This window comes from Sus scrofa, chromosome 8 (assembly GCF_000003025.6).
Source record: "Sus scrofa isolate TJ Tabasco breed Duroc chromosome 8, Sscrofa11.1, whole genome shotgun sequence".
Lineage (NCBI taxonomy): Eukaryota > Metazoa > Chordata > Mammalia > Artiodactyla > Suidae > Sus > Sus scrofa.
In genome coordinates this window covers 4856077-4870733 of record NC_010450.4, presented here as the reverse complement: position 1 = coordinate 4870733, position 14657 = coordinate 4856077, and the positions used below count along the sequence as shown (strand labels likewise).

The 14657-nt window shown below is 50.9% G+C and overlaps 1 protein-coding gene across 5 annotated transcripts in view; it reads left to right on the top strand.

Moving 5' to 3' along the window:
• Positions 1-14657, top strand: part of EVC (EvC ciliary complex subunit 1) — an 82615-nt gene that overhangs the window by 20503 nt on the left and 47455 nt on the right. For 4 of the 5 annotated variants that reach the window (XM_021100989.1, XM_021100988.1, XM_021100991.1 and 1 more), the window contains exons 6-8: positions 3176-3274; positions 6854-6991; positions 10247-10405. In XM_021100989.1, coding sequence (XP_020956648.1) covers positions 3176-3274; positions 6854-6991; positions 10247-10405 — 396 coding nt within the window. The remainder of the gene's footprint in view (positions 1-3175; positions 3275-6853; positions 6992-10246; positions 10406-14657) is intronic. The other variant, XM_021100990.1, reaches the window with a different exon arrangement.

Here is a 14657-nt window from a genome sequence, read left to right as displayed (position 1 = left end):
GACAGGTGCCCACAGGTGCATCGTTATAAACCAGAGAAATAAAAGCATATTAAATTGAGGAGGCAGCAGAAAGAAATTTTGCTGTGTGGGAGCAGAATGGACCTCCTAACTGGGTGCTGGTGTTTCAAACCGTAAATCCTCCTAGGATTCCAGAAACAGAAACTGCTCCCACAGTGCCACAGAGCCCGCCCTGTGGAGGAGGCCCAGGTGCCCGAGACACCAGCCCACCTGCAGTGGCAGCCTGCTTGCACGCGGCCACATCTGGTCCTGCATGGGGGCAGGTGGCCCTGCGGAATCGTTCAAAGCCTCTGCTCCCTGAAGGTGATTGTTTCTGTGCTCAGAGCACCATCCGGCTGGTGAATGCTGAGGTCCTGGTGGGCCTGGCCTCCGGAGCAGCCAGCGAATGCCCCCAGGGAAGTAGGCTGCCCTCATGGAGAGTGTTCCGTCACTCATCTGCCTGTCTTATCTGTGGGCAGCCTTTGCTCCCCGCTGGGCAAAGTCCTGGGGACAGGCCGTGCCTTTATGGAGCCTACTGTCCAGGGGAGAGATGGCACTCCACGGAGAGCACAAAATGCCAGAGGCAGAACGCGTGACAAAGCAAGTGACGGAGCACCATGGGAGCATGTCAAAGAGGCCTGGAGGGGGTGTGGGTTTGGAGGGATGGTGGGGCTTCCCTGGGGGGAGACACTTAAGCTGGAACCCAGGGATGTTCTGAGAGTGTCAGATTAGGAGTCGCAAGCTGGGCTTCTGGTCCACCCTCTGACACCCAAGAGCTGTGTGTCTTTGGGTAAAAGACTTCCCCTCTCTGGGCCACTTGAGGAAAGGTGTGAAAATACACTTCCAGCTCTTACTCCATGGAATTACCTGGAAGTTAGTTGTCCGCTTTGAAAGGTCTCTGTGGGCTGTGTGATCAGCATCCTCACAGGATTCCAGCATCATCTATTAAGGACAGATAATCTGCTAAACACTTTAAATGTCTGATCTCACTGAAACCTTACTGATGTTTCACTGATGAGGAACCTGAGGGTCAGAGAGGTCAAGTCAGTTGCCCAAGATCACACAGCTGGGAAATGGCAGAGGTTTGTCTGAATACAAAGTCTGCATCTTCTCAGAGCCCAGAGCCCAGACAGCTCAGTAGAAATGTATCCAGGAGTTCCTGTCATGGTCCAAGGCTAATGAACCTGACTAGTATCCATGAGGTTGCGGGTTTGATCCCTGGCCTCGCTCAGTGGGTTAAGGATCCGGCATTGCCGTGAGCTGTGGTGTGGGTCGCAGATGCGGCTCTGATCCCACGTTGCTGTGGCTGGGGTGTAGGCTGGCTGCAGCAGCTCTGATTGGACCCCTAGCCTGGGAACTTCCATATGCCATGGATACAGCCCTAAAAAGACAAAAAAAAAAAAGAGAGAGAGAGAGAGAGAGAGAGAGAGAGAGAGAGAGAGACTCATTGAAGATATATGTGCACAAGTACCCATATCTGAAATAGACTGAAAGTGAAGTGATGGAAAAGGATGGCCTATGCAAAAGAAAGCTGGTAGAGCTAGACTTAGATCCGAAAAAAATAGACTTTAAAATAAAGACCCTAAAAAAAGACAAAGAGAGGAAAATTGCCTCATGATAAAAGGATCAATGCAACAAGAGGAAATTGCAGGTGCAAATATCTATGGACCCGGTTTAGGAGCAACTCGTCATCTAAAGCAATCTCGAGAAAGAACAAAGCGGGTTATGTCGATAATTCCGCAAAGAGAAAATAAAAGCTCCTTAATAGGTAAATATGTCTAAGTGACCTTTGGCACAGGTGCCAATGTAGTTCGGTGGAGGAATGAGCTTTTCCATAAATCGTGCGGTTGGGCATCCATAGCAAAAGCCAAAAGGAACCTCAAGCTAAGCCTCATACCTCACACAAAAATTAACTCAAAATGGACCAGGTACTTAAATATACAATATAAAACTATAAATCTTTTAGGAAAAAAAGGGAAAATCTTTAGCATCCAGGGGAAGAGTTCTTAGATTTAACATCAAAAGTGTGGCCGTGAAGGAGAAAACTAATATGTTGAAACTCATTAAAATAAAAAACTTCTGATCTGCAAAAAAAACACAACGTGTTAACAGGATAAAAAGCCCGAGGCCATGTTTTGCAAACCACATTCTGAGAACTGGTGCCTGGAATACAGAAGAAACTCTCAAACCTCAATAGAAATAAATAAACAATCCAACTGGAAAATGGGCAAAAGGTGAAACAGTATTTCACCAAAAGGATTATACAGTTGGCAAGTAAACACACACCAAAAGCATGTAAAAAGATGTTTAATGTCCTTAAACCATTACGGAAATGCAAAGTGAAACCACAATGAGGTATGACTATACATCTATCAGGACAAGTAAAATAAAAATAACAATACCACCGAATGCTGGTGAGGATGTGATGAAACTATCACTTTTTTTGTGGCTGATGGGAATACAAATGCCACCATGGAAAACAGTTAGGTGGTTTCTCATAAAACGGGACAGGCAACTACTAGACGACCCAGCAATCGCACTGTTGGGCATTCATCCCAGAGAAACTTAGGTTCACTCAGCAACTTGTATGTGAATGTTCCTATCAGCGTTATTCATAACGGCCCTGAACTGGAAACGCCCAGATGTCCTACAACAGGCGAAGGATTAAACGAATTGTGGAGGTGGCACCCTTGGACGTGCAGGGGTGTCCTCACCCGTCGGGGGACGCTTCTTGGTCTGGAGCACGTGCTCATTCATTGAAAGGGGCTGGAATGAATGACCTCACACTCCCTGGTCCCATAGAACCTTCCCTTTGATTCTTCTCATAAGGAAGCAACCCTCCCTTTGCCTGGTCTGTTTCTTGACTCAGGGACATGGAGCGTGGACGGGCCTTCCGTAGGGTGGGCGCCTCATAAATACATGCTGAATAAATGAGTGAAGAAGAAATGAAGCATTTCTCTAGAAGCTTCACAAAAATCCAATCCATGATAAGCCATTGTCATGATTCTTAATCTGAGGTCTTAGCACAAACTGTATGTGGGTGGGTGTGGGTGTGTGTGGGTGTGTGTGTGTGTGTGTGTGTGTGTGTGTGTGTGTCTGGAGAGAGAGAGAAAAAAGGAGGGAGGAAGACACCATTGTTTAAATCGTTGTTCTGGGTTGTTTTCTTTTCTGGCCATAGATGTTTATTCAGATTTTAAAAATGTGCCTCCTTGACCTTCTTCCTAAAAAGAAGTCTGATGATGAATTATACCAGAAGATTCTTTCAAAACAACGCAATGTAAGTCTTCAAACCATAGTTCATTACGATATATGAAATAGTTATTATGATATATGAAAGATAATGTTCTAGGAAAGTGTTTTTGATTTTTTGTATAAAAATAGTTTATAACAATATGTACTTTTCAACACAATATAATGATATATAAAAGCATATGTATAAATATAAAAATAACTTTATAGTTATTAAAATAACTTTTAAACTATTATTTAAATTTAGTTATATATAAATCGTTATATATAACTATTATATAATGGTTATTTACATAACCATTATATAAAAATATTGGAAGTAGAAAAAAGAGAATGTTTGGTCATAGTCACTAAAATAGAAGCACAGTTGATGTTTTCTGTAAAAATTTGGAGTGTTTTCATTTTATTTATTTATTTATTTGTTTGTTTATTTATTTATTTTTTGCCTTTTCTAGGGCTGCACCCACGGCATGTGGAGGTTCCCAGGCTAATTGGAGCTGCAGCTGCCGGCCTACACCACAGCCACAGCAACACCGGATCCTTAACCCACTGAGTGAGGCCAGGGATCGAACCCACAACCTCATGGTTTCTAGTCGGATTTGTTGGCCACTGAGCCACGATGGGAACTCCTGGAATATTTTTAAATATATAATTTGTTTATTACTTATAACTTTTGTTGGCCGCATCCGAGGCATGTGGAAGTTCCCAGGCTAGGGATCAAACCCACACTGGAGTGACAACCCCGGATCCTTAACCCACTGCGCCACAAGAGAACTCCTCTTGGGTATAACTTTTGATGCTACTTTACATTCTTTGCTTTTTAGACTTGTATACAAACTTTATATTGTCTTATGTGCAGCAAAATGAGTCAGGGCTCGGAGTCAGAGCCGTGGAGGTTGGCATCCTGGTTCTGTCTTTCACGAACTCTCAGAATCCGAGGCACGTCCGCGGTACAGGGCGATGCTCATTCTGGTCCTGCGGGATTCCAGGAAGGCGAAGAAAAACGTGGGTGGAGCCCGCAGCGGAGTCGCAGTTAGACTCTGGTTGTGTGACAGCTGCCGTCATTCCCAGCACCGCCGCCGCCGCCACCATCATCGTCAGTATCGTTGCTTTTATTAGCATTTTATTTCGGGCGCGGTCCCCACCTCTGCTCTCCTTGTCACCATCGTCTCCATCTCTGCCGCCATCGTCTTGGTATGGCCGTCCTGGTGATCATCCTTCTTACTCTCATCTTAGTACCATCCCGTTGTCATGACCTTCGTCCCCTCCTGGTTCCCACCACCACCATCTCTGTCGTCGCAGCCTTCAGTGCCACCGTCGGTCTCATGACCGCCGTCCCCACCGCGGTCCCCACCACCGTCCGCATCAGCGTCATTACTGGGACCGTCGCCACCTCCGCCGTCACCCTCATCATCCTCGCTGGTGCCACCACGGCCTTCACCTTCCCTGTCAGGTCGTTGGCATCCTTCTCGTCACTGCCGTGGCCGCCAGGCCTTCCGCGATAGTCGCCAGGGATCGTTCTTATCACCACTGCCGTGACATTTGGGGGGCGGGGCGGGGATGTTACTGCCTCACCCCTCGGGATTCTGTGGGGCAGCACGCGTCACTACATCCCGGGCAGAAGGCAGCGCATTTGCACTTTCATATCATTGGCGTCCCCCTCGGCACCACCGCCTCCCTGGGCGTCACCGTCCTCAGGCAGGGGACACGGTGCTTTCCACCCACTATTTTATTTCATCGTCAGAGCAGCCCCGTGAGTGGCCATCACTGCTTTTGTTTACAGCTGAAGAAATTGAACCTCAACGAGTCGAAAGGACTCTCCTTTGGCAAAAGTAATGATAGAGTGGTGACACTCATGATGACTCGAGTAATGAAGCAATGTCATGTCCTATGGAAAGAATGAGAGCGCTTGTGTCCGCAGGCCTGGATCGAATCCCGCTTCTGCCTTTTACCTGGCGTCTTGCTACGACAGTGGGTCTGGGCAGGGGCTTTAACTGCATCCTTTCCTGGAATGTCCACGACAGCCTCGAAACGTCTAGAGGAGGATGAGAAGGGCCCAGAAACGACAGCTGCTTGGACGAGAAGCAGCGCAGTGCAAGCAGCTGCAAGAGCTGGGCTCCCGAGTCAGTGGATCAAGGGCGGCCTGGCACAGCCCTTCCTCCTGGGACGCTTTGGGCAACGTATCTCAGCTTCCCGTGGACCAGATTCCTCATGTGGGGAAGGGCCCTCGTTTCCCTCCTGTAGAGATGCTGTGAGAATGAGGCACAGGTGGCCTCCACTTGGAGAGTCAATGGCAGCTTTTAATCAATGTCCTTTCTCCTAAGGAACGTGGACCCCCATCAGGGCTGATTACACGTCAGGAAACACATCTGGAGAAAACAGAACTGCCACCCTTACTCCAGGTTGGGGTTTGAGGGACTCCCTTCATAGGGTTCCCCCTTTCCTTCCAGGCTCTGAACTAATGAAGAGAAACCACTGGGGAGGCAGATACAGAAATGTCAGCTTCCGTATGAGAGGGGCCAGCTTGGAGGCCATGGCCTAGGTGCCCCTGCAGTCGTGGCCTCCTGATACTGAACCCCGGGGTGCGCTAAGTAGCTTAGCTGGTCACTGGCAGAGCAGGGCCACCTCAGGCCTGGATGCCCAGCTTCCTCTGAGCTGAAGCCACACCAGAGCCATGGCTTCCCTGCACGGTCCATCCCAAAGAGGAAGAGGCTGGGCAAGCGGGGGCGGTGCTCACTTCCTGCTTTTGAACCCCCCGTCAAGCACAAGCACGTCCTCTCTGGGGTGTGCTGAGTCATCCTTGCCCATGGCAACCGAGGAATGGGGATGAAGCGTTCCATCCCAGCACCCAGATGGCATGACGTTTTCCTGGACTTCATAAAGATCCGAAGGGAGTTCCCGTTGTGGCTCAGCAGTAACAAACCCGACTAGTATCCATGAGGACACAGGTTCGATCCCTGGCGTCGCTCAGTGGGTTAAGGGTCCGGTGTTGCCGTGAGCTGTGGCGTAGGTCAAAGATGCAGCTCGGGATCCCGTGTTGCTGTGGCTGTGGTGTAGGCCGGCAGCTGTAACTCTGACTCCACCCCTAGCTTGGGAACCTCCATATGCCGCAGGTGCGGCCCCCAAAAGACAGAAGAGAGGGAGGGAAGAAGGAAAGAAGAAAGAAAGGAAGAAGGAAAGGTTGGAAGATACTATTTTGGGGGCTGGGGGAGAAGAATATAGAAAAAGTATGTAATCCATTATTCCTAAGGCTCTGTTCAATGAGAAAAAAATAGATTCTTATTATCAGTCTTCCAATAGGACAACACCCAGAGCATTTAATTATGGTTAAGAAATATTTTTGTGGAATTCTCTTGTGCCGTGGGTTAAGGATCCGGCATTGTCACTGCAGGGGCTTGGGTCGCTGCTGTGGCGTGGATTCTATCCCTGGCCCAGGAACTTCCACGTGCTGCAGAGGTGCCAAAAAAAAAAAAAAGAAGAAGAAGAAGAAGAAGAAAAGAAATATTTTATGATAAGATGGTGAAAAATAAGAAACATTTCTTTTCCAGAATTTAAGATACGTTCAATTTTTTTTTTTCTCGATTCTCCGTTTTCTTTTTTTCCCCAGAATCTGGAGGAATTGGAAAAGAGCCTTCAGGTCAGACTGTCGAACACAGAGGCCCTGGGTGCTGGCGACTCTGAGGATATCACCCTGGCCGACGTGGAAAGGAAGGAGAGAGAATATTCTGAGCAGCTGATAGCTAACGTAGGTGATAGGTTTTCTGTCCCTTGTCAAAAGCATGGTTTCCGGGACCATTCGTTGGACGAGATTGAAGAGAGATTGAAGAGACGGTGCCAGGAGCTGGTTGAATATCCCACTTCCCTGTCGAGTCTGCCCTGGAGCCAGGGATCCTGTTTGTGAGGCAAAGCGACAGAGAAGCTGTCATTAAGAGGCCGAGATTTACTGAGGGAGTCTTTTTTTTCTTCTTCTTCTAATGAATTCTCCTTGTTTAAATTTTAGATGGATCTTTTTATCATTCGAAGCAAAGATTGCCCTTCCCTGCCTTGTGGGTTAGAGCAGAGTCTAGCCGCTAACTTCCCAAACGCCAGGCATCCCTCATAAAATCATCTCCTAAATTCCAGAGAGGATGGTTTCCTGCAAAATCTTTTTTTTTTTGCAGTTCCCGTCGTGGCGCCATGGCAATGACTCCAACTAGGAACCATGAGGTTGTGGGTTCGATCCCTAGCAGTGGGTTAAGGATCCGGCGTGGCCGTGAGCTGTGGTGTAGGTTGCAGACGCAGCATGGATCTGGCATTGCTGTGGCTCTTGCATAGCCCGGCAGCTATAGCTCTGATTCGACCCCTAGCCTGGGAACCTCCATATGCCACAAGTGTGGCCCTCAAAAGCAAAAAAAAAAAAAAAAAGAAAAGAAAAAAGTTTTGCTTTGGGGTTCTACTCCCCACTCATCATATAGTATGAATTAAATAACTATTTCCCGGGCACCCAGGCATTGTGCTGGACACTGGAGATTCAACACGAACTGAGACCTGGCCCTTCCAGGGAGATGCTTAGGCCAGCCCGGTGGGTGGGACTACAGGTGAGCAGGAGAGGACTTTGTGGGTTACAGAGGCTGTGATAGATGAAAACATGGGAAGACGGAGGCACAGTGGCAAGAGGAGCTCCTCGTACCCCAGGGTTAGGAAGGCCTTCGCAGAGGACCGATCTGTCGGGAGGCTTTGGTGGAGAAGTAGGGATGGATGCTGGCCAGTGGGAGGGCAGAGACGTGAGCCAGGGCAGGGAAACAGGCGGGACAAGATAAAGCCAGAGGTCTGCCCTGAGGGTGTTCATCTCATGCCAAGGACATGGGAGCCACCTAGACAGCAGGGGGCGCCTTGACCCCGGTCTGTTGTAGAAGGACGGTCCCGGCTGCTGGGTGGTCCAGTAGGACTTCCGGGAAGGCAGCTGCAATGGGGCTGGAGGGGTACGAACGAGGGGAGAGCTGACAGGGTGGTGGATGAGGAGGTGCTGGTGAGAAGAAGAGGATGTAGAGGGTCTGCTCTGCCGAAATAAGGACCCGGGAGTGAGGACACATTGGGAGGGCGGTGGTGGCTCCCGCTTGACATCTTGAGTTGGAGATGCCAGAAGGCGGAGCACCTCCTGTAAGCTCAGGGAGAGGGCGCGGGGAGCCAGGATGCTCTTAGGACGAGGTGGCAAAGGGAGGGCTCAGCCCAGATTCCAGTGGTCCCCGGGCTCCCCAGAGCCGGAACATTTAGTCCATGGCTGCATAGTTCAGGCAGGGGATTCACAGTTCTCCTAAGATTCCCTAAAGCACCGGCAGCCTCCGATAACGGAGGTGTCTCTGGTCCAGGAGTATGTGCATCCAGAAAGGAGCCTGTGTCAAATCTCAGACCCGCCAGCATTAAAGGCGCAGGCGTCAGGGAGAGTGGCGGCGAGGAGCAGGGTACGGACGTTGAGGAACCAGGAGAAAGTCATGTCACGGATGCCGAGGGAGTCACGAGTTTTTCAGAAGAGCGGAGTGGGCGTGCTGGCTGCCTGGGAAGAGAAGAGACCCAGAACTCTCTTTCTGGATGTGCGGGAATTCGTAGATGGTGGTCCATGTTCTCAGATAGCAGTTGGAAAGGAGGTCCTCTGATGGGGCGAGAGGGGCAAAATCCGGGTGTAAAGGTGAGAGGGGAAGCTGCCCGGGGGCAGCCAGAGGGTTTGCTGAGCTGCGATGAGGCCCCTGAGGTGGGAGAACAAACTTTCAAAGAGATGCCAATTCCTGGGGGTGCCCAGCCCACGTGATGGTGGGAGTGGCTGATTTCCAGGTTGCTATGGCAACAGGGTCCACATGGGCTCCAGGTACCACTAATCCCTGACCCCTCCTACATCCTGCCCAGCAGGAAATACCCATTTCAGCATCTGCAAGGCGGAGCCAGGCTGGAGAAGATCACAGCTATGGGAGTTGAGGGAATTGAATCAGATCTGCCTCTGCCTCTGCTTACCTCTGTGACCCTTGACAAGTGACTTTTCTGAGCCTGTTCCTTGTCCTTCCAAGACATATTTTATCCAGAAATAAAATGTGTGAAGCACAGAGCCTGGCATGTAGCCTGTATGCCATAAAGAAAAGTTGTTGTGACTCTTGGCATTGTTGTTTTCCGAGCTCTGAGAGGATGCAGTGACAAAAATTCAGCCCCCAACCTCCTAAATAAACCACTCGGTGATTCCCTACTCTGCTCCAGATAAGATGGGGGAAGGGGAAAGAAAACTTTTTTTTTTTTTGTCTTTTTAGGGCTGCACCTGCGGCACACGGAGGTTCCCAGGTTCGGGGTCCAATTGGAGCTACAGCTGCCAGCCTATACCACAGCCATGGCAATGCAGGATCCAACCCACATCTGCGATCCACACCACAGCTCACGGCAACGCTGGATCCTTAACCCACTGAGCAAGACCAGGGATTGAACCCGCATCCTCATGGATACTAGTAAGGCTCATTACCTCTGAGCCTCAACGGGAACTCCAAGAAAACAATTTTAAAGCAAAATGTTTTTATGGTCATGTTGTCTCTGCTATATTGTTCTTTTTGTACTTTTAGGACAATAGTTAATATTTAAATGGCCATTTGTGCTTTTATTTCCGGGATGTGGTTAATCCTTTTGAAAGGTCTAGAAGCCTCCAGGAGCACACAGTTGAATTTCACGCGCCCCTTTGGGCTGCCACTGCGGCATGTATCAGAGTCTTTCAGCTGTTGAAGCTGAGTGAGCTCACTGTTCTTTCCTTCCCTGTTGGTGTTTGCCAAACAGCTACCTTGAATCCGACCAGCACCTACCCTGGCACGAAAATGTGATTATTGCCAAGATAACTTGCTGGGAGCCGTAGCGTTGTTTAGAATCCCAGTTTGTGCTAAGAGGGGAAGAGTCATTCTCAAGCCTGGACCTTTCAGCTCTGTAGCTTTCTTCTTAAATAAGTTTTCTCCCCCTGCCCCCATCCCACCTCTTGCTTCTCATTCTCATTTCACAGATGGAAGCTTTCTGGCAACAGATGGAAAGCATCCAGCACTTTCTGGTGGACCAATTTAAGTGTTCCAGCTCCAAAGCCCGACAGCTCGCGATGACTCTGACAGAAAGAATGATTGCTGCCGAAGGGCTATTGCGTGATTCGCAGGATTTGCACGCGCTGGTAATGCTGGAGGGGGCGGCGGTGTTGGGGGGCGTGGGGCTGGGGACGTGATATTCAAACTAGAGGTTTGGATGCCGGAAGCTTGACGTGCTGTTGGGATCATTAACTGAACCCCTGCGTGTTGTAGAAGGGGAGGGGGAGGCCTGGGAAAAGCAGTAAATCCATCCATCCATCCGTCCGTCCAGCAGTCATTTATCTGTCCATCTGTCCATCTAGCCATTCTATTAGCGGAGATGCTGGCCAGCATCATGTTGCCCCAGCACGGAGCCCTGCTTCCCAATCCTGGCTGCACACTGAAGTCATCTAAGGAGCTTTAAAAAGTACACATGATGGCGTTCCTGTCGTGGCTCATTGGGTTAAGGAGCCAGCGTAGTCTCTGTGAGGATGTGGGTTCAATCCTTGGCCTCGCTCAGTGGGTTAAGGATCCAGCATTGCTGCAAGCTGCAGTGTAGGTTGCAGGTGTGGCTCGGATCCAGCGTTGCTGTGGCTGTGGTGTAGGCCGGCAGCTGCAGCTCCACTCAGCCCCCTGGCTTGGGAACTTCCAAAAGAAAACAAAGAAGTGCTGATGCTTGGGTCTGAGATGGGTCCCCAGCCCAGAGATTCTGACTTAGTCTGGATTTTGTAAGGTTCCAGGTGACGACATAGTAGTCATAACTGACACCCACTCGAGTGGACAGAGCCTCAGTGAGCCCTCCTGACAGCCCTGTGAGCTGCCAGTGCCCGGGGCCTCATGCATAGAGATTCAGTCTGATTGGTATGAAGTAGAGGCCCTGGCATTGCTATTTTTAAACCTCCCCAAACGATTCTGATGCATAGCTGGGAATATAGACCACTGGTGTCGAAGCACCCACAAATCCGACTTTGAATCCAGGCTTAGCCGCTTGAAGCTGTGTGGTCTTAAACAGGTTCCTTAACCCCTCTGAGCTTCCATTACTTTATAAAGAAAATCAGTCTCCGGAGTTGCCCCGGCAGGGCCTCAGAAGTGCTCAGTGACCCACAGCAGCCCAGTCGGCCCGGAGTTCGCTGTGTGCAGAGCTCAGGGCACTGTGCACCTGTTTCCCCTTCCTCTGACCTTGAAACTCATGAATTACGTTTCAGACCTGGGCACCTTCCCAGGTTACACTTGGCTTAGAAACCTGCAGCAGCTGCACTGCCCTCAGCTCCTTAGACCCAAGGGGGAGCCCTGCCCAGGCAGGGGGCTCCCGGCTGCTTCTGCACAAACCGCTCTGCTTCTGAAGGTGTGGTCCACAGACCAGGAGCCGCAGCAGCATCACCTGAGAGCTGGGTAGAAATGCAGCATCTTGTCCCCCCTTGGCACTGCTGAAAGGTGGGCATGGTGGGGAGTGCGTTCCCTGTGAGCACAGGAGCCAGCTAAGCGACTCGCCCAGGACCCCGACGCTGTGCAGTGATATCTCTCAGCCTGCGCCCCAAGCGGCCTGGTTTGCTGTGCAAGCCACTTGGAATCGGATTTGAATTTGATAAGGCTGCCGATATGCATGCTCATCAAAGGAGAAAGACTTTTTTCCTTTTATTCTTTTTTTCTTTGTATTTAATTATTACTCCATCAGCAGGATATGGATGCAGGAAAAAAAAAAAAAAGCATCCTTAGCTGACTCCAGCCCAAGTCTTAGTCAGTAACTTCAAAATAAGAGGAAGGGAAGGAATTTTATCCAGGTTATTAGTGTGTCCTTCTTTCAACATTTAGTGGAGTTCCTGTCGTGGTGCCGCAGAAATGAATCTGACTAGTATCCATGAGGACGCAGGTTCAATCCCTGGCCTTGCCCAGTGGGTTAATAAGGATCTGGTGTTGCTGTGAGCTGTGGTATAGGTCGCAGATGAGGCTTGGATCCCGTGTGGCTGTGGCTATGGCTGTGCTGTAGGCCAGCGGCTGCAGCTCTGATTCAACCCCTAGCCTGGGAACTTCCTGATGCCTCAGGTGCGGCCCTGAAAAGACCCAAACCCACTATTTAATAAACATGTACTGTGTGCCACACTGTTATAGAAACTGCGACTCAGTTTCATCATCTGTAAAGTGGGCATCTGAATAGCATCGGCCCCGAGAGTGTTAGAAAGTGGACAACGTGTAAGGCCTGTAGGACAGACAGACCCTGGCTCAGGGGAAGGGCTCAGAATGTGTTCCGGATTAGACTCTGGCAGGCCACCTCTAAGCAGACAAAATAGACATAAACGAATCATTGTAGCAACGTGTGAGAAGGACTACAATCTATGTACACAAGAGGGGTGGGTTGGCTCTGCCTGCATCCTGTATAATAACAACAACAACAAAAAAAACCCTAGCTTCTGTATGTCAGACTATGTTGTTGATAAACTCCAGAAAAATTTAAATTGTCAGCCTGGTGGCAACTGAGCGTTCTGGACCCAGGCAATTGGCCCTGAAACGTGTCACATGGCATCGCCAAATATCGGAACTGGAAGAGCCCCGAAAATTGCATCAGATCAGTTTCTTGCAATGTTCAAGATGCAGGAGAGAGAGGGGGACCTGCCAAAGATAATGATCAGAGCGGCTTGCATTCACCAGCCACTATTTGTTTTAAGTGCTTCACATAGTTTAACTTTTTTGGGTGCTCACATCAGCTCTGTCAGTTAGGGAAGGACTCTATGCCCAAGGTCGTGCGGGTCTGGAACCAAGTTTGAGTCCAGCCATGTTTGAGGACTGGCCACACTCAGGACCAGCAGGAGTCCCCTGGCGTCCCATCCGAGCCCCTTTGCTCCTCCCGCCTTGCGTCTGATGCCCCTCATGCTTGTGCTCGCCTCTCTCTGCTCCTTGAATATAAATCCAGAGGCTGCGCTGTCACTCTATGACTGGGAGGCCTCACTGCACTGCCTCGGAAGTGGCTGCTCTGGGCATCATCGCCCCATCCCTTTGCCTGAGCCTGGCTGGACCACTTGCCGCACCAGGGCTGAGCGCTTATCCTCTTGCGCCCCCTCGTGGCCATGGGCCTCCTGATGGCTGTCAGGCTTGTTCAGTTGGAGTGAGAGGAAGGTTCAGAGCCACTGTCCCTGGGCTCGTTGGGTGGCCTTTGGAGTAAACCCAGTGCTCCTGTCGCTAACTGAGGGGTCATTGTCCTTCCCTGTGCACGTGTTGTCAGAACACAGACCAGTGCAGCTCGGCAAACCGTGAGGCCCAGGGCTGGGCAGTGGTTAGCTCAGGTACGGCCCCTGTGTTTTGTGCAGCCGGGGCGGGGAGGCGAGCGGGACCCTGCTGGAGCCTCATACACCCGTGACCGGGAGTGAAGCCTTGGTTTGGAGGCAGTGACTGCAGGGTTTGGGCCATGGGGTGACAGAGCCAAGTTTGCATGTCAGAAAACCACCCCCAATCAGCCTTTTGGGATGGAGCAGAGGGGGCGGGAGGGAGACTGAGAGAGTAGGGATGCACCTTGTCCGTAGCCCTGTGGCTCGGGCCAGCGGACAGGAGATGGAGAGAAGGGGTGTGGAGGAAGCAGGTGAGGAGGCGGAGAAGGGCTGGGGGGCGCTGGGGGGCGGGGGCGCCCTCCCCAGATGGGACAGGTGTCCCTCCCCGAATGGCAGGGCCTGCGGCTTTAACACCATCCTGTGCAGGCAGCTGCGCCCCTGCTTTCTGCCCACCTTCTATTTTTTTTTAAATTGTCACACCCACTGCATACGGAAGTTCCTGGGCCAGGCATTGCATCTGAGCTGCAGCGCAGCTGGATCCTTTTACCCACTGTGCCAGGCCAGGGGTCGAACCTGCCCCTCCGAGACTGCAGTCAGATTCCTAACCCACTGTGCCACTGTGGGAACTCCCCTTCCTGTCGTTCTGCAAGGTTGCTTGAGCAGCTGCTTTCTTGAGAGGAAGGACCCAGGATGCAGACCTACAGGGCCCGCCCTGCCTCTGGCCCACATCCTCTGTGGGGACAGTGACACTGTGGGGGGGCAGGGCCTGTTCTAAGGTCTGATGGCTGGGTTCAGTGTTACCCGGAAAACCTCCTAAGTCCCCAGCACTCAGGTTCTCTGCCGAGAAGTCCTATGACCTTTCTTGCTGCTCTCAGCGTCGCTTTCTTAAGGCCGTGGGGGCTGGAGGCCCCTGGCTGGGAAAGGGATGACCTTGGCAAGGTGGACCTGCCTTCTTCCATGTGTGTGTGTGTTGAATTCCTTCCCAGATGCGTGACCCTTGTGGCACACTTATTTATCCAGTGTCGCCCTGGCTGTGTCCCCATGAGGGATGGTTTTGTCCCCATCGGAGGAGCAGACACGGGAGGCATGGAGAGCTGCT